The sequence below is a fragment of the Lingula anatina genome, chromosome 4, assembly GCF_051362555.1.
Source record: "Lingula anatina isolate TDL-2025a chromosome 4, LinAna3.0, whole genome shotgun sequence".
Lineage (NCBI taxonomy): Eukaryota > Metazoa > Brachiopoda > Lingulata > Lingulida > Lingulidae > Lingula > Lingula anatina.
Genome location: NC_141770.1, coordinates 4466728 through 4494520, shown reverse-complemented (window position 1 = coordinate 4494520; position 27793 = coordinate 4466728). Strand labels below are relative to the sequence as shown.

General features: G+C 34.9%; 1 protein-coding gene across 5 annotated transcripts in view; it reads right to left on the bottom strand.

Annotated features, from left to right (window-relative positions):
- Window positions 1-5554: 5554 nt before the first annotated feature.
- Window positions 5555-27793, bottom strand: part of LOC106176769 (uncharacterized) — a 226984-nt gene continuing 204745 nt past the window's right edge. Inside the window, exons 1-3 of one of the 5 annotated variants that reach the window (XM_087012307.1) lie at window positions 17187-19255; window positions 16319-16460; window positions 5555-6237 (exon numbers count right to left, since the gene is read on the bottom strand). In XM_087012307.1, the coding sequence (XP_086868433.1) occupies window positions 6186-6237; window positions 16319-16460; window positions 17187-19113 (2121 nt within the window). In that variant the 5' untranslated portion in view covers window positions 19114-19255 and the 3' untranslated portion in view covers window positions 5555-6185. Of the gene's footprint in view, window positions 6238-8949; window positions 9528-13972; window positions 15311-16318; window positions 16461-17186; window positions 19256-27793 lie in introns of those variants that run through there. The other 4 variants (XR_015334219.1, XM_087012309.1, XM_087012306.1 and 1 more) reach the window with 4 other exon arrangements.

Below are 27793 nucleotides of genomic sequence, written 5' to 3'. Positions count from 1 at the left end.
ATCTTCCTGCAATGGTCAATGGCGCAACAAAGTACTACCAAAATTGCTGGGGCCTGCCATAAAAGCTTTAACTCACTACAGAATGCAGCACTATTTCTGGACTCTTACGGGATTACCAATGGTTGAGTGTTTGTGGACGAAGATACCAACGTTAGCCGTCACGAATAGTCCTAAGACTTGAGAGGAGGTCTGATCCCCTAGATCAGACCTAGGATGACCTGGTCACATTAGCCAGATCGGATCAGGTTCACTCCTTTTTAGATGATGGGGGAGCAGACCCTACTAGTGACGCTATGGACGCAATATCTTACCCTTGCTCTCTTTGTAATACGGAAGAAGATGAACACATGATACAATGCAATGTCTGTAAATTGTGGTTACACTACCAATACACTGAACTGCCAGCATACCAATTATCTATTCTTACACAATCAACAATGAATTCACTTGTATCTGTTTTGTTAAAGTTGACAATGAGATTGTAAAAGCCCTCAATCGAAGGTCAAATATAAACAAACAAGATAGATATGTAACAAAATCAACAAGGCCACACAAACATTGGTTTCATTCAACACCAGTCAACACCCACAGCCAAGAAAAGGAAGCAGTAAACCTAATTTTGTGCACATTGCAACACAGACTGTAACTGTAAATTCTACCGACCAGCACTCCCAAACTGTGTCTGAAATGACCACCTCAGGGTCCCAGACATCACCTCAACACAAAGATGAAGGGCCTAACTCAACCAGCTCTACGTGACTTTGAAAACAGTGTTATCACCAAATTCCACAGCACTATGAAAAAAAACTTTGATCTCAAGCTAAGACTGCTCCAAAAGGACCTTGAAATCACCACCAGGGAAAGAGACGAGCTTGCCTCCAAGATTGAAAAGATGAACAAAGAATTGACACAAACACGAACAGCCCTCGAAAATTCTAAAAAGCTCCAAGAAAGATGAATATACACAGCAACAACTACACCGCCTTCGCACAGACGTAGAACAAACAGCTAGAAGGAGGAACAACAAATGGAAGGCAGAGAAAGGTGAGATCAGTAAAAAGCTTGAAGACTACCTGACCAAGTTGAGTGCCTTTGAAAGAAAAGATTAAAAAACTAGTAAGACAAGAAGCAGAACTGAGAAAAATGAATGACAATTAAGATGAAAAGTTATTGCAGACAGGCCCAGCTGGCCTATCAATGGCTAATTTTAATCAGCAGTATAGTCAGAAAAATAACATTAAGTTCCTTGATTGGCCAGAATCCCCCAAAGAAGACTTGAGATCTGAATTATGCAAGATCCTCAAGGAGCGAGCAAACGTGAATGTGAACCCAGCTAACATCCTGGCCATACATCGGATTCCCAGACGAAATGGTGCTGCACGCCCAGACATAGCCAGAATGGTCAACCACGAGTCAAAGGTGGAAATAATCAGACATAAAAGGACACTGAAAGATGCATTCTACATGTACGACCACCTCACACCACTAAACGCTGAGCTCATTAAGTAAGTAAAAAACAACAAAAAGGTTGAATCAGCCTGGTATTTTAATGGAAAAGTGTTCGCACAGGACTCGAAAGGAAACAAGCATAAATTTGATATAAATGATGACATACAACAAAAGCTGAAGTAAAACTGTATACATATAACTGAACTGGAAAAACACTATAGGTGGTTGATAACCATTAACTATATCTGTTACATAATTAAACTTTATGAACACAGAACTGAACTGAAATTACTAATATTAATAACTATTTACTATAATCATATATTTCAGCAAAAAAATTTTTCCAATTTATGGTTTATTAAAAGATGAGAAGCAGAATAACTGAATATATTATATCTTAACTTAAAGACAAGTAAAAAGAGTATTTTAAAATAAATTCATCACAACAGAATAAATATAAAAATGGATATTTGAAATTGATTCAAAACTATAAGGCTCACAATTGCATCTTTTTGAAAAATCCAAGACCTATTGATTTGCCTGATATGAACAGAAACTTAACTAGTCGTCAATATAACCCCTTGATTCAAAAGGGTGACACTCCAGTTATAACCTTCAGTACTGGAAAAACAAACTGTAAAATTATAATAACAAAAACTACCATCAAGAAAAAACCCTGCAACTTACTGTCTCTTCTTTTGCAGGTCCACCCATCAGCTGTCTCTAGGTAGCCATGGACACACTTACAGTGGAAAGAGCCCACAGTATTCTTACACAACTGACTGCACACCCAGGGAGTCTCTTCACATTCATTGATATCTGCAACAGAAATAAAAATATCTTACTGAATGGCATTTGAAAACAGCATCAAATGTAATTTCCACTTATTTTGTGTGATGGCCAATGTATTCTCGCACATATAAGTATGGCTTTAGAGGTGAAAAAATTAGTTAAAAATGTTAATAATTTTGTCAAATCTAGTCCAATAACAGCAATAAAAATCTGTGATAAGCTGATCAGTTGTCTGTGTCTAATGAAAAGCATTTTCTTTGTACAATATATTTGAGAAATCTGAAAATTACACTGAAAACACTGGCAAATTCCATAACTTAAAATAGTTAAACATTAATACTTTTGACAAATCTTTTCCAATATTTCTGAAATTTTTACAAATGATGCTTAACATCAATAAAAATCTGTGATAATCTGGAAAAAGAACAATAAAACTGCAAAAACTGAAAATAACATTGAAAAGACTGGCAAATCTCATGACTTAAAATAGTTAAATGTTAATAATTTTGCAATGTGATTATAAAATAAAATAGCAAATGTGATGATTTGAGGTTGTTTGTGTAGGAGGTTGCAAATTACCTATAACTGTTATCTGGAAAACAATATATACCCATACAACACTTCTCCTTACTATCAATGCCAGATGCAGATTACTCCTTACAATGGGTTTCTGGAATGGGTTGCTGTTATCACAATATTTGACAATGTCCTAAATCTTGCCACATATCATGTATTGTACACATGGATAAGACATAGTGCTGCTCTTGGTGCTGTCTTTCACTGCCTGCCTTTTCATGGTAAGGGTACTCTGGAAAAAGAACAATATAACTGAAAAAACTGAAAAATTACATTGAAAAGACTGGCAAATCCCAGGACTTAAAATAGTTAAACGTTAATATTTTTGACAAACCTTGTCCAATGTTTCTGAAATCTGTACAAATGATGCTTAAGAATAATAAAAATCTGTGATAAGCTGATCAGTTGACTGTATCTAATGAAAAGTATTTTCTTTGGGACATCATATTTGGGAAAACTGGAATTTACATTGAAAAGACTGGCAAATCCCAGGACTTAAAATAGTTAAATGTTAATTATTTTGTCAAATCTTGTCCAATATTTCTATAATTTGTACAAATGATGCTTAACAACAATAAAAATCTGTGATAAGCTGATCAAATGACTGTGTCTAATGAAAAGTATTTTCTTTGGACGATATATTTGAGAAAATAGAAAATTACACCCAAAACACGCAAATTTCATGACTTAAAATACTTAAATGTTAATAATTTTCTTAAATCTAGTCCAATATTTCGGAAATTTGTACAAATGATGCTTAAGAAGATTAAAAATTTGTCATAATCTGATCAGTTGTCTGTGTCTTTTAAGTGTCATGTTTTTGGGAAATTGATAATCAGAAGAGTAAAAATTAACCAAAACAAATATTTTAATATTGCAATGTATTATTTACTCTCAAAGAAAACCGCAAATGTGATGATTTGAGTTTGTTTGTGTAGAAGGTTGCAAATTACCTATAACTGTCATCTGGAAAACAATATATACCCATACAAGACTTCTCCTTACTATCAATGCCAGATGCAGATTACTCCTTACAATGGGTTTCTGGAATGGGTTGTTGTTATCACAATATTTGACAATGTCCTAAATCTTGCCACATATCATGTATTGTACACATGGATAAGACATAGTGCTGCTATTGGTGCTGTCTTTCACTGCCTGCTTTTTCATGGAAAGGGTACTCTGGAAAAAGAACAATACAACTGAAAATTACATTGAAAAGACTGGCAAATCCCATAACTTAAAATAGTTAAACTTTAATAATTTTGTCAAATCTAGTCCAATATTTCTGAAATTTGTACAAATGATGCTTAACAACAATAAAAATCTGTGATAAGCTGATCAGTTGACTGTATCTAATGAAAAGCATTTTCTTTGGATGATATATTTGAGAAATCTGAAAATTACACTGTAAACACAAATTCCATGACATAAAATAGTTAAACGTTAATAATTTTGACAAATCTTATGCAATATTTCTGAAATTTGTACAAATGATGCTTAACAAAAATTAAAATACGTGATTATCTGATCAGTTGACTGTGTCTAATGAAAAGTGTTTTTGGACAATATATACTGACAGTCAATGAAAGCGCATCATTTATCAAATAATATTTTAAGTTCCTTTGGCACATTAAGAAAATAACAGTTTTTGTGTGAAATATGACCCATTATTCAGTCACACAAGGTGAAATAAAGGTCAGAAAAGATCATTAAAATGCAAGGTCACGTGATCAAATCTCTTTGGTTCCGCCCAGCCTCTAGCATCCCCAGGGCCCGCAATCGCTTTTCCAGTGTCAGACGTGGCATCAAAGAACTTTTTGTCATGTGTCACACTGGATCTGGTGACTACCTTAAATAGGCTTAATTAATCACCATATATATTGAACCTGATTAATTCACACCAATCACGAGACAGGAAAAACACATGATTTTGTAACAGCTGATCCCAAAATCACTGAAGCGGAAATTTTAAACATCCAAGTGGTCAGCCCACTCTCTTATGACCAAACAAGTGCATACGTACTCATTTATATGGTTGGAATCGATTCTCGGTAAAAAAGTACAAAAAAGTTTTCTGACGCGTTTTCATTGACTGTCAGTATATTAAGAAAAACTAAAATTTACGCTGAAAAACACTAGCAAATTCCATGGCAACACTGGTACCTGTGTTCTGATCTTCTCCATGTACTGGCATTTGTCACACATCTTGATCTGCAAAATGCAATAAAATGCATATCTATTACAAGGAATGATGTAGTAGCTCATGCTGGCCACAGTGCACTTATTAATCTCGTTTGACAGCTTGTTAGGGAAGTTTTTCACAAAACAACAAGCCAATCATTCTATTCAACCTAAGATCTAATAAACAGGTATATATTAGATCTTAGATTCAACCAACCAAATAGAAACAAAATCCGTTACTTTATGTCAGCTGTGGACAGATGACAGATGGACAGTTTAATACTAAGTTTAATTTACACAAAACTGATAAATAAACAAAACTTTGTTTATTTGCCTAAGCATTTTTTTCACCCAACATGTCCACTTTATAGGTATTACGATTTTCTTGTTACAAATCCATCTCATACTTTCCCTTTCCAAACAAAACCAAGGTCTAAAAAAGTTACCCAAAAATTCATCAATACAACTACTTTTATAAAGTTCCATCTACAGTTGCTACATACCCATTTGTTGATACAAGTAACCATGCTTCTCCAATAGAAGCAGCTCTCAATTTTCTTTTTTTTTTTACCTAATTATTATTATTATTATTATTACCAAACTTGCAACCCGAGGGTTGGATAATTACAATCATTGCATCACAGTCGGATAAAACCATTAGTAAGTAAGAACAAAAGAATATTAAAAGACATATGTAAGCAAATTTAAAACAAAATGTCTAAAATGCAAGGTTAAAAAAAGGAATAAAAGTCTATCAGTTAATTCTGAAACTTGTATATGGCACTTGTTAAAAAGTCACTCATTGATCTTTTGGTTTTAATTTTAGGTCTTTAAAAGTTTCCTGTTCCCTCAATGAATATTTGGCATTTTGTTTTGGTTGCAAAAGATAATACAGTCTATGATCCGGTTCATTTGATATACTAATAAACAATTTTTTGCATGCATTGATGCATCTTTCACTAAGTAGTTCAAGTTTACTATGTTCACAAGCAGCATCATATTCAAGTTCAGGGTAAATTATCTTAAGAGCTCTCTCTTGAGACTTTTCTACTAAGGCAGTCAATTCATTTGTTAACCCAAAGTGCCAGACAGGGGCAGCAGGGTCCTCAGGGTCTGCTGGCCAAAATGGCTTCCCATAGGGGAATCATGACATTCGCGAATTTTTTTTTTTCTTTTTCTCATCATTAAACACTACTAGCCTCCTTACACCATTCTTGATATAATACATCTCTGACCCTGAAAATAAAGAAAAAAACAACTCAATTCTACTATTTTAAAACAAGATAATAGCAGATTTCCATTCTATAAAAATACCAACTAGAAAAGGTACACATTTGCCAATACCAGTGCTTTGTGGATAAAAAGAAAACAGAAACTGTGGGATATATGAACAACCAAGCTGCTATGATAAACCTCAATCGGGAATATTTGTTTATGTTGCATGTTAAGAAATCAAAATTGTCTTAATTGGAAACTAAATACAGAGTGAAAATTAAACAAAAGGCACCAGTTACAAAAAGCAAAAGGCTAGAAGTAATTTAGACACAGCAGATGTTATAAAGTTTGCATGTTTTCCTTGCAAAGGTAACTAAAACAAATTTAGTGGTTTTGGTAATGATGTAAATATCTCCATAGTTACCTACCTACATTTTCTCTTTTCTAATTTCTTGTGCATGATGATATTACAACATGTACTTTTTTTCAATTTCTCACAGATTTTGAATGATTTCATACCACAGGCTTAACTTGTTGAATGAATGTTAGTGAAGCCCAGACCAGAGATTTCAAAGGTCGTATTTTTGATTATTCTATATTTTGATACCAAATCATTTGATAATATTAATAACAGTAAAAAAATTATTGAATCTACAAAATCAAATTTTCCTCGAGATTTTTTCTTATTATAAACCATTGCTCGACTCCTTCCTGGGATGAATTTAGTAACAGCCAGAAGGTCCTGAGAGTACCCCCCCCCCCCCCCAACTCCCTCTACTCCAATGTGTTCTACATGTATGTCCTATCCAGTGGGCAGACAACGTGTACCCTCTACACACTGTTGGATTACTTATATATATATTTTGTATTATGAATCAACGATTCCTATTATTGAGGTGCTTATTAAAAGTAATTGCTATATATCTTTATTGAGGGACTGATAATAAAATACACACGGGTGGGGGGGGGGCGGAAACAGTAGGGATGGGTCACATTTTTTTTGTCTACTAAAAGCTAGGGGTGGGCCCCAAAAAATTGAGCCATACATTTAGGGTGGCCAACAAGCAGTTTTTGAGAACTTAAAAGTAAAACAACCTGAAAGAGGTCCGTTTCTGGTTCTTCTTTTTTACAAGCACTTTTTAGAACAAACAACAAAAGTTTTTTGTAGCTGTTAGAGAACAGCGTTTCACTGACAAAGCCTGCCACCCAGTAATTCATTTAGAAACATGTCCATAGCTGCCATATTCTACCCAGGGAACTCCCCAATGCAAAGAATACGTATCTAAAGACAGGATTAATACACATCATTTTTGTCCAACTAGTTGTCGGTTTAACAGATTTTGTATCGGTTAGGAATCAAACCCGGACTGCCCGCATGGCAGACGCGCATTATTCCATTGAATTTCGCGTGCTTCTAAGATGTCTAGTTTGTACGATGGCCTTCACCCTCTCCCCTCCCCAATAAATCCTTCCGTGATGCTCAGAAACTTTTCTACAAGTTTGAGTGATATGTTCTGTATTTTAAATAATTTACTGACACCAATTTCATTTACAGTGGCAATCTACACCTCCGTATAATGTCGTACGGTATTGTAATTTACATTATTAGATATACCTGTATCTTCTGCAACTCATACGTGTGTGATGGGTTTCATAACTGACAGAGTAGTAGTTAAGATATGTGTATTCTACATAAGAAACATATTAAATGTGAGTTTGTTAAAACAAAATTTAAGTTCTTCACAATTAAATTTCGTTTAAGATTTCTTATTTAATCGATTTAAAAAATGAAATGCACCAGACTTTCCCAAGACTGCCCTCCTTGGCCCAAATAATGTGTACGTACATGTATTAAGACGTTTTGTTTTGTGTAAGCTTACGTGTATTTCAAGTGCTTATGCAAATTAAATGACCATAATTAAAAATAAATAAAATATTTACATTTATTTTGATTCACTGACTGACATACAGTAGCAGGTACGAATGTTAGCTTGATTGCCAGAAATATTTTCATTCGGTACTTTTTATTACTATTTATTCAAATCAAAGGCTATAATCGGGTTTTCTGCATTAAAGGAATTAAATTCAAATACCAGATTTTGACCGTCAGTTCTGAACTCTCAAAATGCGGCAGAGTCTGTATATGATTCTGAAAACAGGGTATTGTGGATTGGGTGGGGTATGTCTTGGAGACGGCTCTCTGTGCTCCAGATCTCGCTTTCGTGAACTCGGATGATTCATGATTTTTATGTATATTATTGAGTCACTGTGCATTCATCTTGGTCTTTGTTATCTTGTTATAACCAGTAGGAGAATAACGATATGAAAGGCAAATAAAGACTTAAAACAATATAACATCAACAGATTATGCAAAAAATACATTTTTCACAAGAAGAAACCTTTATGCGCATTTACATTGTAATGTTAATGTAGAAATAGCGTCTCTCTCTCTCTTTCTCTCTACGGAGTGGCATTCTGACATCAGAAGATACAAAGAAAAATGTAAGCACGACGAACGCTTAAGTAAGTTATTTGTCTTCATCTTGATTCCAGGACCTTCATCTCCTCCGGAATCACATTAATCTGCAAAAGTTTGTTCAGTTTTGACTATTTGTAACACATTTCACACTTTATTCAATTTGGGTCCTTTCATTTTCTTAGTACATCTTTAGGTTTACTATTTGGAACATGGCAGTCATCATTTACTGTGATGGAATGAAATATTTCTAATAATATTTTTAACATCTTTTTATTTCCAGACAACATAAAAATATGTACAATGCTTTACACCTCTAACAATTCAATTAGTGAAATAACAAATCTAACATCAGAACATTCAACATAATTCACCATAAACATTTTCCCTTCTGCAAGCATTTGCCTCATTTTCAATTTCCATATTACTGTGATTACAGGACCAACCTGGAAGGGGGTGATTAAGACACCCCTGCACACCCCTTAAACAATCTTAATGTGCCCCAATACTGTAGCTTTAACACTGTCTTCACACCAAATGTCAGTCACTATGTCAGTGCTCAAAGACAATATAAGAAAACAGAATTCATTATTTTTTAAAGTCACATGTGAAGATTTTCAACCACGCAATGTCATATGCACAATATGATATGTCCTTTTTTATATTGCTACCAAGACCACGAATAAAAAGGCCTAGTTTACAGCTTGTGAACTTGGTTTCAGATTATTGTTCAACATTCATTGGCTCCTTTCTTTTTTTATGTCAGTGGAGAGTTATCCAATCCTCTTCAATGCTGCCAGGAAGCACTCCAAAGGTATCCTACTTATTAGGTAACCTGTAAAAAAGCAAATGAAAAACTTCAATACTTCACAATGACACACTACAGCTATGTTAATAAACTAGGCAGCAAAGCTGTCAAATGTACAGACAAAATGCAGAAAATGAATATACAGAAAATAGGTCATTTTATCAATTTTGATGCAATAATAAATAATGCTTACAACAGCACAGTCAATCAACACTAAAATTTAATCATGCACAACAGGTAACATGGTCAATAAGATTATAGTTTCAGGATCATGAGAGTTTAAATTCACATAATGAAAATCCCAATATGTGAAAAATGATGACAGTGCATACAATAATATTATATATTATGCTTAAAGACATAAACACCAATATTATTGCTTATGTGGAAATACAGAAAATGTACAGAGCTTCAGGTGGATGGGAGTTAAAAGTCACATCTTGAAGATTCCAGTGTTTGGAAAAAAAATAAATAAAACTAAACATAACAAAAATATTCCAATAAAGCTGCTATTCAAACTTTTAATCTAGTTATATTAACACGATATGAATAAGTGAGTATGAGGATAATAAGGCACTGTTATTCATCTTTAGCATTACACAAAATAATTTTTTTCTTTTGTAAAATTATTTGCAATGTTAAGTTACATTTACCTGCATAATTATCACTGATTCCTAATATATGTGACACTGTTAATTTTAGACTTTTGCAAACTGAATCTGGCAGAGAGCTAAACATATGGGAGTTTACAGGGAAATCCCAACATGTGTTTTATGTAATCTCATTTAATGGCCAGAAAAATCAACCGATAAGACTTGCTTTCCAGCTAAAGCTGTATTTAAGTCCCGTTTCTTTCCTATAAGTTCAGACATGCTGAAACTGTAGGTTCGATCAGTAATGACTGGCAAAATTTGTCTGGATCGGTAAAAAATTGAACTCTGGCGGTCCAGAGGACCAGCAAGAGTTTTAAGTGCCACCATTTTGAATTTACAGTCATCATTTGACATACTTCACTAATAAAATTATATAAAACCCACAGCGTTTTCTCCCCCCACCCCCTCCATTTACTTATCAGGAAAAAAATAAAAAATGATAACATTCACAGACAAAGTAAGCTAGCCAATCATAGTATCTGTCTCAAACGAATAGAGTAATTCCCTATGGATATTAAGCACTCCGTCATTGGTCTATTGATTGTGACACACAGACAGCTATTACAAGAGTGGTCCATGCTGCCGAGCACATGTTAACACAGCAAGGCAAATGTTTACTGATAAACTTTGACACCCGACTCCTTTCTCAAGAATAGTTATTTGTACAGAAGGCCAGGATAGAGACACCTGACCTTAAAAGGTATGCAGACATCCTTTTATTTAGTTATTTCTTTAAAAAAATTACTATTATTATTATTATTTCATTATTTTTATTAATTTTTTAAATAACATTGTTAGCATAGAAATGGGGTCACCTGATTTACTCAGTTTGATTTCCCAATGTAATCAGTGGTAATTGTAATATTTATAAGTCTTATGGGTACTTCTGTTTATATTCAGCCAGTCACATATCGCTGTAAAGACATTTATGTAAAGACAGTTTTAAAGTTTGGTTGCTTCTTCCAATCAGCATTTATGGGTTGAATACACTAAGGGAAGATGTCATTACCAGTTACAGTTTTGATATCATCATTTTAGATTTTGATATCACCGAGTCTTGACCAGGACGCCATTCATTTCCATGAAGAAGAGACTGATACAGTAAGTGTAGCTTACAGAAAGGCTTTTCTGCATTTTCTAAATAACAATATATGACCCATACATTTTCCAATTCACTTGTTATTGAGTTCAGATATACATAACGTTTTATTTTGCTGATAACGCGTTCAACAAGAGTTCTGGGCTGATGTACTTTCTTCTTCGTATGTCTCTATCAATCTTGTTAATTTGAGCCCATTTGTACACATCAGTAATAAATGACCAGACACAAGGAGTGGTGGAAGTTCTTGAATTCTTTGCAAGTAGAAAACCCTGTGTAAATCTTAACAGTTTTTAGTTTCTTTTTCCATAACTTCATGCTTAAAGTCTTTTCTTTCTTTTTATTCTTTAATTTTTTCTTTTTAAGGTATTTTTTTCACGCATTGTTCTCCCCCCCCCCCCCTCCCGAGTTCTATTTGCCAATACTTCATTAGATCTGTTGATTAACTAAACTTTTCTGGTTTTTATTTAAACACTGTTGATCTACCCATATTTTTCACTCTAATGGGTTTCATTACTCATGTGTCAATCTTGCTTACTGTTATTGTAGCAGCGGGGGGACACAGCACGCAAACCCAGGCATGGTTTTCAGCACCGCTGTAAGTATTTCGACATAGCAAGGACTCACTTTCCCACAATGCAATTTCCAACATGGAGAAGATGAAAAGGGTCTATTTGTGTACTTTCAAACTAGCAAATGCTTTTTGTCGATGAACTCAAGAAAAGGAAAAACTGATTTAGTTATTTGCAAACTTGCATGGATGATAAACGCTAAATAATGCTATTGTTGAACAGTGGAAATGATTTTTTTCCATTTCATTTTCAAACAACTACATTCAAAATTGAAATGATTCAATGGTACGTTTTAATTAAAGGGCAAAGTGTGAAATTTAAGGACTTTGAAAAGAAACAAAATTCAAGCACTTCTTAAGGCCTATATGAACCCTGGAACTGGTGAAATTAGAACCACAATACAGCAGTGCTTCAAAAGTGTCAGATTTTGTTTTTTAAATATACAACATATCTACAGTAAAATTATTGATAGTATTTATACTGAATATATATGTACAACAGTTACTTCTATGTGACTGAATGAAATGCCACCAAATTTAATGAAAATTTTTGGTCTGGCAAAAAACCAATAGGTTTGGCAAATTTTTCATTACTGCCAGTCCGAATGTCCGGCTATTCTGAAAAGTTTACAGCATGTCTGACTAAGTTTGAGAAGAGCAAGTGACATGGTTTTCCTTTAATGGTCACCATGGCGGCAGTGCCCAAAAATAGGATTTTCTTCAATTTTGATGCAATATTACATAATGCTTAACAGCATAGTCACCACCAATCTTAAACTATGCACTGCAGGAAACATGGATATTTAGAAAATGTCACAAGCAAAGGTCTTCAGGCCCATAAAATTTCTAAGTCACACCTTGAAAATGCTAATATGTACACCAGGGACAAGTGTATACTGAAATAAGTTTCTTTCCATTTTCAACACTTTTTTACATAAGACAAAATAATCAATTTACTGTCATTTTTATATGAACAACTAACAAAATTGCTTAGATAGGAAAAATATCAATAGAACAATTTAAAATGTAATATTTAATCTATTCTGAGATTCTGAACGTAGTGAATGATGGAATTTGACAAACTGCAATGACATGAGTTTATTTCCATTTTTAACACAATACACAGTAACAGGTTTAACATCATTTTTATAAAATCAACTAACAATGTTAAGATGCAGAAAATGTCAAAAGAATACTTTAACATGTCTAATTAAGCCATTAATGAGACTGTTAACATGCCTAAGAATCAAATCTGAGGAAAAGCCACTTATATACAAAAAAGGCATAACTTCATCAAAACTGAACCAATCATGCTGATTTTCAGACTCAACCTGTATTTTAGTAAGACTGATTAAGCCAGAGATTTGCAAGACAATAGGCTTATCGAATTTTCTTGAATTGTGTTATCAGTGTTGCATACATGCTGAAAAATTACAGTATAACTTCTGAAATAATGGACTGATCATGCTGATTTTCGGACTCGACCTGTATTTTGGTAAGATTGATTAATCCAGAGATTTGCAAGACAATAGGCTTATCGGTTTTTCTTGAATTGTGTTATCAGTGTTGCATATATGCTGAAAAATTACAGTATAACTTCTGAAATAATGGACTGATCATGCTGATTTTTGAACTCAGCCTACATTATATAAATATTCATTAGTCTGTAAGTTTCACACTAAAAGGTAAAAAGATTTTCCACTCATGTTATAGGTGTTGCATATATGCTAAAAAAGTGAATAAAACTTTTCAAGAAAGGGTGCTTTCATGCTGATTTTTTAGCTTGACGTGTGTTTTATGAATATTCATCGGTTCTGTGAGTTTCAAGCGAAAAGGTAAAATGGCTTTCCACTTATTGTGTTAATGGTGAAAGTACATAGCGATGATGGCAATGACAGACACATGTGATGGCTATATGTACAGACACATCTGTCTGTAAATAAAAATTGCTATGACAACAAAATTATCAATAGAGCAATTTTAAATTTCCAATTCGCTCTATTCTGAGATTCTGAACAAAGTGAGAGATTGAATCTGATCCTGTTATCTGATCTGCTGCCAGAGTCCATATCAACCCTTTCATCCCTACCAAGAAGCATCTACAGATGAAGTAACAGAAATAATTAACAAATCTAAGAAGATGTCATACATGCTTGATCCAATGTCGACAGCGCTTATGGTTCAGATACTCCATGCTGTCATCAACCTGATAACACACATCATCAACACTAGTTATGCACCTAGTTCTTTCCCTGATCAACTCAAAAAAGCTGTGGTTCCACCTTTACTAAAAAAAAACATCTCTAGACACTGATACATTTGGAAATTACAGACCTGTGTCTAAGAGTGCATTCCCAGAGATTTGGATCGATCCATATGGATCAACCTAACTCCCTGGGGGGTTCATGCTAAATTGCTGTCAGCCGAGCGAGCACCATAGTAAATCACCTCCTTACAGCTTTTAGTAGGCGGGACAGACATTTAAGCCGGTTAAGCTGACACCAATCTAGTGAGACTCCCCAGGGGGATAGATAGATCTAAATACTAGTATCTATGGGAATGGGGTCTAACCTCTCATTTCTATCAAAAACCATTGAAAGGGTCATTGCTGCAAGACTGGTATCGACATTTAGAAAAAAATATTCTCACAGAACCAATGCAATCTAAATACAAGACCAGACATGGTACTGAATCAGCATTGCTAAGAATAAATAGTGATCTCCTGTGTGGAGTCGATGAACACTCAATGATTATTTTAGTCTTATTAGATGTATCTGCAGCTTTTGACACAGTCGATCATGAAATACTTTTATCTTTTCTCGAAGATTATGTTGGTATCAGGGACTCTGCACTTAGTCTTTTACACTCTTATCTTACAGGTTGCGCACAACAGGTTTTAATTAATGGAATATTGTGAAATGTGTCAGAGTTCGCTTTTGGTGTACCTCAAGGTAGTGTTCTTGGACCTCTAGCTTTTTGTATGTATACATTACCCATTGGGGCCATATTGAGACATCACACCACTAGCTATCACATCTATCCTGATGATACACAAATTTTACATGCTGTTAAGTAGAAAATCCTAATGAAAAGCTGTCTATGTATATTGATGATCTACGAGAGTGGTTGATAAGAAATAAGTTGAAAATCAATGATGGAATATCTGAACTTTTAGTTATAACCCAGCCACATAATCAGAAAATATCAGAAAAAATTGAACTCAAAATTGGATCCAGTATCATAAAGCCAACGCCCCATGCTAAGAATCTTTCAGATCTAGTGATTTTAGATAGAAACACTTTCTATGAATAAGCAAATTGCTAGCATATGCAAGTCAGAAGTATATAACATTAGGAACATTGGCGCAATTCATAATCACCTACCTGAAAAAAAAAAAAAAAACAGCATAACTTTTTGAAAAATGGTCTGATCAGGCTGATTTTTGCATTTCACTTGTGTTTTTATGAATATTCATCAGTTCTATGAGCTAAAAGATAAAAGGTAAAACAGTTTTCATATTAGTTTACTGTTATATAATAATGAAAGTGCACGACGATGACGACAGCAGCAAAAGCAAAGGCTATATGTACAGACACATCTGTATCTGTACAGAAAAAAATGGTTAGATCATGCTGATTTTTTAATTCAACCTGCATTTTATGAATATTCATCAGTTCGAAGAGGTCAATGTGTCTGTACATAAAAACTGACAACACTTCCAGTTTTGGGCTTGACAAGCTCTACAAAATGCAATAAACAAGACGTCCCTAGCATTTACAGTTCCAAAAGAAGTAGGTGTAAGAGAGTTTTCAGTTTTGGCACCAAATGACTGCTTCTCCCATGGAAATGCACCGATTGACCTCAAACTTAAGAAGATGAAAGGAGACAGTAAGAGTAACTCTTCATTATAATATGAAAGCTTAGGTCTGTGTAGTTTCTGAAAAAAATGCACAAACAATTTTTTTTTGAAGAAAATTCTCATTTTTACAAAATTTTGGCCGGTTTGACATCAAAAGGATCATTTGCAACAATTGCTACTGGTAAGAAAGCTACTAGTAAATAAGAAATGTTTGAAAAGAAGACCAAGAACAACACACATGGACAACATAAAAGAATAAACAGGTCAAAAAAAGTATAGTTCAAGTATTTGAGAGATGTGGTGATCCATGACAGCCAACCTGCTATGAGTGGATGGCACCCAGTGATGATGAAGTAAACTCAATTTATAGAACAATTTTGGGTAAATAGTTTTAAGGCCCAGATCTCAAAACAAGGATGACTTTTATTGTCAGTTATTAATTTCTGTATTCTTATCTTAGTTATGCCAAAAAATTTTACTTTGCGCAAAACAGGCAGCAAGCAGCACCCCCCCCCCCCCAAACAAGGAAAAGTACAAATAGCAATAAGATTCTATCACAAAGTGTTATGTCTACCTCTTTCACAATATTTTTAAAGAATTACTCTGTTCAGAAAAATTATAGTGTTACTTCCTTACCTTATGTGAGGGATTTTTTCCAATTCCTCCTTCAAAAACTTGTGCAAACTTGCAGATTTCTCTTTCACCATAAAAAAAGGCACCTCTAGAACCTCTCTGTATCCTGCTTGATATAGGAAGTGTTTGTTTGCCTTTGCTACACCTGGTGAATAAAGAAAACCAAATCAATGTTAACATAAAACATATTTCAATGTCTTACTGAGAGGAAATGTGTGCCTGAATGCACTGAAAAATTAATATTTACACAAAGAAAACCTGTTCATGTCAAAACTTTAACACACACACACACACACACACAAACACACACACAATAATAACCCATTCAAATTTAGATCACCTCTGTTAAGGTGTGAGATAATACACTGTTACCTGGGAAATATATACCACAGTTACATGCTGTGATTCAGTGAGGAAGAGTTTAGTACTTATTATTTGACATGTACATACAGAGAGAAAGTACTCAAATTTCACAAAAAAAAGAAAAAAGGGTACATAGCCATAGTCAAATAACATCTTTAGGTATTACTGATAAATGCTTATTGAAAACAACAAGGCAGGTGCACAGTTTGATACTTACATATGTTGAATTTATATGAGAAGTGTACTATACAAGCGTCAGTTGTCAAGACATTACTCTCTATTGATACATCATTGTTGTCCTTTGTACCCTATTGTTATTCCCAGTACCCCATTGTTGTTATGGCTAGATATAAGCTGGCCCTCAGTGGGTAAACAGCAAGTATATAGAAGAAATAGGCTCAATACACTGAAGTCAAGCTTGTGTTAGTTATAACCAAAAGCTGCTCATGGCAGCAGGATGGGCTTACTTAAGCCGTCTCTACATACAACAACCACATTTTTAACTCACCAGTTAACATTGGCTTGTTGATTAAGAAATCTTCATCATGAAGAATCCACACTGCTATTCTTCTCCATCTTTCTGGCAAGGCAGACATGTTTTCCATTTGGAGGAATCCATTTTCAACAAAGCCTCTGGGCACCAGCTTCATGTCTACAGGCTCATTCAATTCATTCAAACAGAACTCCACAATAGGACGATATATGGGAAGTACTGGGATGACTCTTGCCATGTGGGGACCACCAAGAATTATCTGTACAGCTGCTAAAACAGCCTTCTTTGAGAAATGCTGACATATATTTTTCAATTTCTCCACACAGTATTGAATGCCATCTGCTTTGTAAAGGCTTGGTGGAATCTTCTTAACATACTTGTCAATTTGCTCTATTTCTAACCTTCCACACAACTCCACAATCTTTATACACCCTCTTGGCTTCATAACATTTAATGATTCCTCCTTCATCAGACCAGACTGGAAACAACTATCAAGTATTCCACTGAAGACTTCATAATAGCCATGATGGCGCATCAAATCACAAGAAATGGAAAGCAATTTGGAAGGGGGAATATTTCTCCCTTGGTTTTGCACTAAATCAACTACTTTTTTTAAAAAAGCAATATTTGTACTGCAATCCATTCGTAGGTAAGCATGAACTAATCTATAACCATCCTCCCCATCGATATCTTGTGCATTAGCCACAAAGTTCTCAGCAACTTTCAACAGCATTTCATGATCAGAATAATACATGATACTAAAATGCCATGTAATACCAATTTGATGTCTCAATGGCAACAAGGATGCATGCTTCTTAAATATCTCAGCAAGTTCTGTAACATATTGTACATCCATGAAACCTTTATTCAACTTCTGTTTTTGGGCTAAGCCCAACATCCACTTAATGCACAGAAATGCACGTCTCTTGTATTCTTCAGTTCCATCACAAAGCAGAATCTCCAACCCCTTCCATAAAATGTCAGAGGGAACCAAATATTCAACATTATGGCAGAGTTGGACATACCTGTACACTTCTCTCGACTCAGAGAATTCACTGTTGAATTTCAGCTCCTGTAAAAAATGTCTTACATCATTTGCATCTACCCATTTTCCACCCAGTTCACAAGAATAGTATATTGCAGATTGTAGAACACTAACAAGCCAGTGAATTTCTTTGCCTCCAAGTTCTTTCCTCTCTAGCTTTGTCCCAGCCATCAAGAAAATCCTTATCTGCTCTTCAAAGTACTTCTGCTTGTGTAGTACAGACAGATGTAACCAGCCGTGGCAGGCCTCTATCCTAGACTTAACATGCCATTCGGACCATACCTGTGACATGTGTCTCTCCAGTTCCTTATAAAACTGAAGGATTTCTGGAGATGGCTGAATTAAAACCCCAACTAACAACAATCCGATTAACTGACGTGGAACACTTCCCTCCATCAAACCTTTGTCGAGGATGGTTAGCAGGGCTGATGATAACCTGTCATCTTGTAAAAGATGAGTGTTTTGATATCTTGGCGAATCCCTCAAACATTTAAGACTAACAGCATATATATACGGTAGAACTCCGCCAAGGTCTTTTTCAGCTTCACGAGGTCCGTTCTCGTAATCACTAATAATCTCCGCTTCGCTCCTTCCATCTTGCAAAAGGTACTCCTTCGCCTCTCTTTCCAAACGATCTTGGTTTTGTCTGAACATGACGTTATATTCAATTTTCCGTGGATTTTTTGTAGAATATGACAGCTCAGTCCCAGTGGTAACTTTCCCCATCGTCCAACCCCACATCATGTGAGGGCTTCGCCTTCCGAGTTGAGAGACGGCACATGTAAATCGCAGCGATTGATGGCATCGCGAGGGTTGTGCCAAACACTGAGTTGTTCTACCAACAAAACTGTGTCGACTACAACTTCGGTAGACATATCTCAGTGCCGAATAAAACATGATTACATGATTAAAATGTTCCCAGTACTGAACACGTCCATGGCCTCCACCTCGACCACGAGGCAGTTGAGGCAAGCTCGCATTTGTAGAAACGGCAGGTCAGGTCACAAAATGGCGGAAAACGGCATTTCAGGCTACAAGAAAAAATGACATAAAAAGCGGAACCTTATACCAAGGAATAAACACCCCTTTCAACGCAATCTGACGTGAACAGCCCAAACCCGTATCTTTTATATCATGTTACCTTTTCTTGAGCATCTTCCATGGCTATAAGGACACGAGTTCTTGTAAAAACTTCAAGGGATAAGAACTGTTCATTTTGGCCAAAAAATGAATTTTGCTGGGGTAAACAACAATTTTCCCAGTCTTACTAATGGTAAATGAATACATTCCGACATTCAAAGTTAGTCCGTGTTTTTCCTTAAAAGTTTAGTTTTTTTTAATATTCTCTGAAGCATAAGAGATTATTACAGAATTTAGCCTTCTATGGAGGTCACTTGGTGTGATGGCAAGCACAAATTCCAGAATAATTGCGTTAACTGCTGTTTTTTTTTTTTTTTTTTTTTTTTTTTTTTTTTTTTTTTTTGTGGTAAAATAAAATTTATTACGTTTCTATGAGTTGTTTACAATGTATTTATTATTGTAATATGGATATCATGCGAACAGTTGTTATCCCTTTAAAGTAGGTCCTACATGCTGACGCCACAAGATAATAATGGATATGACTCTTGTTAATTACATGTATGTGGACTTTTCTTTTAACAGCAACAATTTCTACATAGAATTGACCTCATCACTCAGCTGGCCTATGGTAGAAATTAAAGATAGATATTTATATATATATATATAGAATTGACGTAAAAATTAAAAATAAATATATATATATATAGAATTGACGTCATCACTCAGCTGGCCTATGGTAGAAATTAAAGATAAATAAATATATATATATATATATATATAGAATTGACGTAAAAATTAAAAATAAATATATATGTATAGAATTGACGTAAAAATTAAAAATATATATATACAGTATATATATAGAATTGACGTCATCACTCAGCTGGCCTATGGTACAAAGTAATTTTGTAAAGGCATTATTATTAATTGACAAAAAATGTCACTTTTAGTTGGAAAAGGCGTCCTTTGAAAAATAATTTGTCAGTGGGGATATTGGGGGATAGTGAAGAAACAATTAAAACTGACAGCTCATCAAAGGGATTCCAGGATAAATGAGATTATCTGTTTACCCCACTTCTACCTGGGGATGTGCCTTCATTAAGGTTAGCAACATGATTAACGGGGGGAGGGGGGGAGGTTAAAACAACAAAGAGTGTCAGTAAGTTCATCAAAGGGATTCCTGGATAAATGAGATGATATGTTATCCCTATCTCTACCTGGTGAACATTTTGATCTAAGGGAGGCATTTATAATTTTTCTCAGTGTCACATTGTTCATTTTTATAATTATATTCATTACAGGGGGGATTGTCCGGGGGTCGGTTGTAAAGGGGGAAATAGCCGGGGGGGGGAGGATTATCGGAGGGGGGGAGGATTATCGGGGGGGGAGGATTATCTGGGGGGGGATTATCCGGGGGGGAGGATTATCCGGGGGGGGGGGGGGTCCTAATACCTGCGACCACATCACATCCAGCCACCTAGCGCGTTCAAATATTTTTTCAATTTGTCATCCTTTCGCTGTCATTTTCTCGAATCCCTTAATTAAAATGTACGGTTAGCAATTCTTGATAATCTCACACAAAGTGATTGTGGCTTCAAAATACATTTATTTAAGACATATAAAACAAAATACGTATCTAAGCTCACATATAACATGGCACCGACAACAGACGAGGTTGGCCACTCACAGGCCAGCATAATGTTATAATTATGATATTTATTCTTGCAAATATAAGTTAGATTTTACATGGACTATAGAAGAGTGATAAAAGTAACTAAAACACATTATGACATTATCCACTAACAACATAAAGAAGATTTAACTGAATAAATTATGAAATCAATCTGCTCTTTAAAATAGTTCAATAACATAAAATAAGAATTCAATTATTAGAACATAAGATAAATCAGTTTAAAGTATTGACGTTTATACATTTAAATTCTTGCGAGTCCATGGGATAAAATTCTTTGCTCAAACAAGTTTTAGAATATAAAAATTCTGAGGGTGTCTTGGGGAATGCGAATATTCTATAACTTTTGGTATAATAAATGATTTGGTTTATGATCTTCCATACATGCTCTTCCATACACATACATACATACATACATGAATATTTAACTACTTAAATCATCGCGCTGTTTTGCACAGGAATGGAATTTGTCTCTTTAAGGCCAGGGTTAACGGGGTGTTTGGATACAGTATCTTAAATACGTAGTGGTACATATAGGTAGGACACAAAAAATTCTAGTAGAAAACAAAATAATTCTCATTTATTGCAATTAATGTAACAAAAAAATCCACATTTGTATGTTTATGTCAAACCAAATGTCACAGTTACAATCTACACGTGTTTGCAAGGACACTTTTTTTAATCAATTCCTTTTCCATTAAAAGGAAGTTTTTTTACATATTAATCTCCCAGACCCCGAAGTTAAAAATTGTATTCGGCTGACATAAATTGAAATACAGGGTGTCCCAGTATAAACGTAACTCAAAAACGTGAACGCCGTTTATTTTCTGTTTACAAATTATATGCAATTCATATACATGTATATCTGAAAACTGCAGAAGTTACCAAATCTACTGCTACAAACAACATGTCACGTGCTCTATTGACCAAGATTTTGTCGTCATTTATAGAAAATATTCCAAATGTGCTCTGTTTTACATTGTCTTTCAATTCAAAATGTAGTTTCATTAAGTAGTAAACATTAGAATGTCAATTCGAGGACTAGCGAAAACGTTCTTCAAATTTGTAAAGTGTATTGAACGAAACTGATCTGGGCACTCAGTCGTATGTATGCAGTCACAGACTACATATTCCTCCGTTTAAATTGCACCGCACGCACAGTCTGTTGTCACGTGGTCTTCTGACCCACCTGTCCATCAATCATCACTGTACTAAATATAAACATATCAATCATACACTGTAAATCTACAAAGTTCATTAAGTTTCCTGTTATAACCTCTCAGCAAAATTGAACTAAATGTAACGTACACCATCCTACCAAGGAAAATTTCAAATTTTATATTAAAAGAAAGGGGAAAAAAAACAAAAAAACAAGGGCAATTACAAAAGATCTCATGTTGTGGGATCTTTCAATATTTGATTTAAGCTTTCAAGTAAGACAATTATTTTTTTATCAGCGATAAGACAAAAAGAAGATATCCTCCAACAGAAGTAAATGTTACTGCAAATAAAAGTACTAAGGACTAAGTCGGTTATAAAAACTTTATTTAACTGGGGCCTACCAAAAGTCGCATGTTTTGTATACATGTATGTGTGGATATAGCTGTAGAAGTAAAGCTATCGCCTGCGTCCGTCGTGGTCGCCCTGCATATTTCAATGTTATAGCAATAAATTGATAATCGTGTGGCTTTTTTTTTTTTTTTTTTTTTTTTTTTTTTATACTCAAACTTACTGGAGTAATTCATATTATGATAAATACAGTCCACTATTAAATGGCAGATATATTGGGTCTTTTTTCCTTAAATTATCCCGCTTTTTTTTTACTTTTCTGTTATACATTGTAATGTAAGATTTGTTAACGCAATAAAAGGAAAACCCTGTGACTTATCATACTGAAATTTACAGAATCACTTTTTATATGAGTATTAAAATACAGGCCAAGGGCAAATGTCAACTTTATCGGACCACTTTTGGCGAAGGTTATCCCATGTCCCCCTTTCCTTCGAATGGAATGTGTCGTCTCTCCTGACGCTCTGCTTTCCGTAGTTGTTATAACTACAGCTTGCTGGAGTCCGTCTTAACACTTTCTTGCAAAAATAATTTGTAATCGGATATACATAAATATTCTGTCGTTCAAGAGTCTAGATTTATGATTTTAGTCGCTACGAGAGAAAATAATAAAGCTTGATAAAAGTATTGATCAAATAGACCCATGATCACTAATATAAAGCGTGTTATTATAAATAGGTAATAATTTACAAATAGTTAGCTTCAGTTGTTTCGGCTTCTCGATCCTAGACAACGTCTCGACGTGAATTCCCAGAAAATGTATCGCCTGCAGGGCCTCAAGTACGGTTACCACTGTTACATAGTACTCTTTTTTCATATAAATGAAATTCATGACATTTGGACACTCTTGAAATATGTGCATTCAGTATAAAAAGTTTTGAGTATCTAAAAAAAATTATTATGATACTTCGGAGAAATTATATGAAAATGATCATATCAGCGTCCTCTGTCATTTATCGCTGTCTTCACTAGCACAACAGGCCCGTAGCTAGGGGGTGTGGGGGGTTCGAAAGAACCCCCCTTTTTGCTGGAAAAAGGTCCACTCTGGGTAAAATTTGACCTATGTACATGGGGATTATATGGTAAAAGGTCCACTTTTTCAGAAAAAGACCCCCCCCCCCTTTGAAATTGCCTGCACAATATGATGAAATTCATGGACAACGTCACAATCATGTTGAGAAAGTTTCTGAGGTCAAATACATTAGCATTAACCCTGTTGTAACTCAACTTCCTCTATGCTCCCGGACAATTACATACCTGTCATCATTGACAATTGCCAGAGAGGGAGATTCCCACGCATGCCCTACGTCTCCCACCCCGACACACACACACACACACACACACACACACACACACACACATAAAAAAATTATTTTGGAAAGTAACGCCTCGGTTAGAAATGAGTTGTTAGCAGTTTGCTAAGAAAATAGTTTGACTATACAAAATGAAATAGAAAAATAGAACCGGCAATTTAGAACTTTATTATATTCCAATTCAAGTCCTTCAATGTTTCAAGAATTTCATCGGCTGTTTTACAACTTGGTCATACTAACAGCCTGTTTCAATCAATAATTAAAACAAGTTAATATTTGCGCTCCAGTATTTCAGTCTCCATTGTGTGGCTTTCATCGGGGATTCAGCTTTTTGCACACCTCAGGTAGAGGTGACACTCACGTCGTAAGCCTAGCTTTGTTACTGGAACATTTTTGAAATATTGTTGAGATTTCTTTATGAAGTCCCAAATATCTCACTTCGAAAAAATTCCTTTTTTTATTCAAAAAACAAATTATCATTCTGTCCTTCATACCGCAATCTGTACAACTCTCTTTTTTTATCCCATTACCTATGGGGACAGTTCTGCAAAAGCACAAATCGCATTCATTGGTATTTCTGTTTTATGTTTTCTGATGTATTCTGAATAATCGCGCAAATGGGCTCTAGTTATGAAAATGTACAATATTTCGAGCAAGTCTGCAAACATACTTGATGTGATAACATTTGCTGTGACTTATTTTAATGTGATAATCGCCGACAGTTTGTGTAGTTCAAAAATAGCAAACTTTGACTTCTTGTAAATTCTGTCGACACGGCGTAGGGATTTTACGTCGTTTTTTTTCACACGTCATTACGTTGCGTCGTGTTCGTTGTGTGAAAAAACGTTAATTTCAGTGAAAAATGCCAAAAATTTCTTTCTCTTTTAATTTTTAGAAATTTCAATTTCAAGACATGATAGATGTACAGGGCCGTAGCCTCCGGGGGGGCAGGGGGGGCAGCTGCCCCCCCCTGGAAATTGGGGTGCAAAAAAAAAAAAAATAATAATCGCAAAGGTAAAAAAATAATTGCAAAGTTGGTATCAATTCTGTGAGAAAAGGCACTCATAGCCACTAGACAATCATTCAACAATCTGTTTACAAAGGTGTACTGTTTTTAGCCAACTCAGTTCATGCCAAAAAGCTCTCCCTCAGGCCATTTGGCGTGTTGTGTTGAAAAAATGACTGTACTTATGGCAAAATGAACCCACAATTTCTGACTTCTGATTGACCAATAAATAACAGTTAAAATGCACCAGAATGCAGCATTATACATGCAGTTTTTAAAAATTTTCCACACCGTGGGAGGGGGACACCCCCTCCTACACCCTCCCCCCTGGGGGGCTTTGCTCCCTAGTGTCCACTTACTGCCCCCCCCTGGCATGTTGCTCAGGCTACGGCACTGATGTAAGCTTCAATTTTCTTCATTGGGGCAACATTTAGAAACAAAAGTTGTAAAAGTTTCTATAACCTGTTGTGTTCAAGTTAAAGGACACCGGTAAAGACCCGAACGCACTCAAAACTCAATTTCTCCCGACTCTCCCAAACCTTTTAAACCATCATCATACCCTCCCCCCATAATATTTGTGCCGTTTTATTTCAACATATTTCCTTTTAATCTGATTTTCTCTACTGAATGGTTTTTCGACATCTAATTTAAACTAAAATGTCATATTGTCATTTCCAATGGCTTATTAGTTAATTTCTTTTTGAACTTTTTATCCCCCCTCTCCGCCTCGCGTTACGTCTTCACTAACACAATGGGGTGGTATTTTGTGGAGTCCGTCACAATCATGGTTGAGACAACATCAGAATCAAAACACCGCAGTCTCTATCGTAAGGTCTAGTTGGTCAAACATATCAAAAACTGCTCAGATATTCAAATCAGTGAACCTTATTGAGTCATATCAAGAAAGCCAGTGACCTACATAATGTCATTTCAATTTGGGGTTGATAAGGATCTGAAGTTAATTTTCGCATGGCATTTTTGAAATATACTGATCACAAACTCGTCCAATGTAATTTTAATTTGTTGTAAAGTACAAATGAAGTTCCATCCGTAAAATATTGGTGAGAGTTGAAAAGGAAAGGCGGTCACTTCAGCCTGTCACCCCCCCTACCATGAATGTAATGGGATGGACAGCCTGGAAGGAGACGTCACTGCCTCAGTGCTGAGTGATCAGGAAGTGGAGCGAAGGCGGCTTAGATATTAAGTATACGAATATCGTAATTTCAGCCATATCAATATAACGTTTTAAGAACTCAATGTCAGGTATTAAGTTAATAGTGATTTATTTTTGAAAAGTATTTTGACGCCCGTTTGCATAAGAGTGTTTTTGACCATTTCTCAACATTTTCCCCACGTACCATTTATTTCCTCTTTCACTTCATCTCATCACGTCTCATGAAACAAAGGAAAATGCAGTTGCACTTCATGTTCAGTATTTTGAACTTCGTCGGTAAAAATAGTAGTGGCAGTGGAAGTTTACCGCGAGAAATGACCAAGGAGGGGGAAATGCTGTGAAATGACTTGTGAGGGTCTGGCTATTGACATGTTGATATTTTGTGAGCGCTTGGTAGTGGAATTATAGAATATGTCATATATAGGTAAAGTAACAAACGTCCATTTCCTAAGTAAAGAACATAATTCAAGTATTAAAGGGATATAGTAATACACTTCCATTTCGAATATTGGCAAGATTCGTAAATTTTAAAAGATTTAACATTTCATTTCAATAAAATGTGTGAGCTAAATTATAGTTGTATTGATTTCTGCGTGACATGTTATAAGATCAACCATTCAATGCATAGGGGGCGAACTGATGACCCGAAATGCTGTTCTGAACGGGTTTGAAAACGCTTTGTCCACAGGAATCTTTTACGTTTTTTTATATCAATATAGCATCAAGAATTTGAGGTGATTTGCTAATTATATGTAACATATTTAAAACGTAATGATATATCAGAAAACATGGTCATCAGTTAAAAACTTGCTTTATTGTATTGAAGTATGTTGTATACTATCGTAGTGTTAAGTTTGTCACACGCGACATTTGTGAAATGGTACTATATGTGGTATTCTTCAGCAAGACAGCAGGGGGTGACTTTCTAGTTTAGATGCGAATTAAGTACGCAAAAATATACAAATTTTATGTCGGTTTAAAGCCAAGTATTTTTCTGTAATATTCAACAATTTCGCCTAAATCACCAATGAACACATTATCAAATCCATTTATAAATTCTACAAGTCCGGTGTCGAATTCTTAATTTCTTTTTTTACCGGCCGCGGCGTGAGTTAACTTCAGTCTTATTCTCCAAATGTACTGAAATAAAAAATGAGACGACTTACGCTCATTCAATGTTCAGAAGGGAAAAAAGGATTATCGTCTCTTGAAATTTGAGTATTTGCTGTCTTGTTGAGTAAGAGATGCCATTTTACGAATCAAGATCGATTATTTTGTGTCTCAGGTGAAGTATGTAGAATTAAGAAATTTCATTTCTATTTAAGAAAAATCCCTTCTTGAAAAGCTGATTTCGAACATGTAAATACCATTCATATGATGGAAAAGACCCTTTTTTCGTGTTTTATCTCTGAACGTAGTTCTTACAATGTAAAATATGTACACGTTTTATCCTGAAATATATGTTTTTGCCATTAATCTGTTGAACAAATACATTTATGGGAATGAAAATTGCTTTATTTTCCAAATTTAACTGTTTTCGGCAATTCTGTCTTAACAGCATCATTCTATCGACCAAATGATGCAGAAATTATTGATGTATATTCGAATTTATTCGAAATTATGTTCAGAAGGTTTTTTTCGAATTGAAAATAGATGTAGGAAATATGAGAAAAATCGTTATCTGTCCCTTGGATTTTAAGCCTGATTTCATGTAAATGTAGTTTGTTTTCTAATTGAAAATGGAT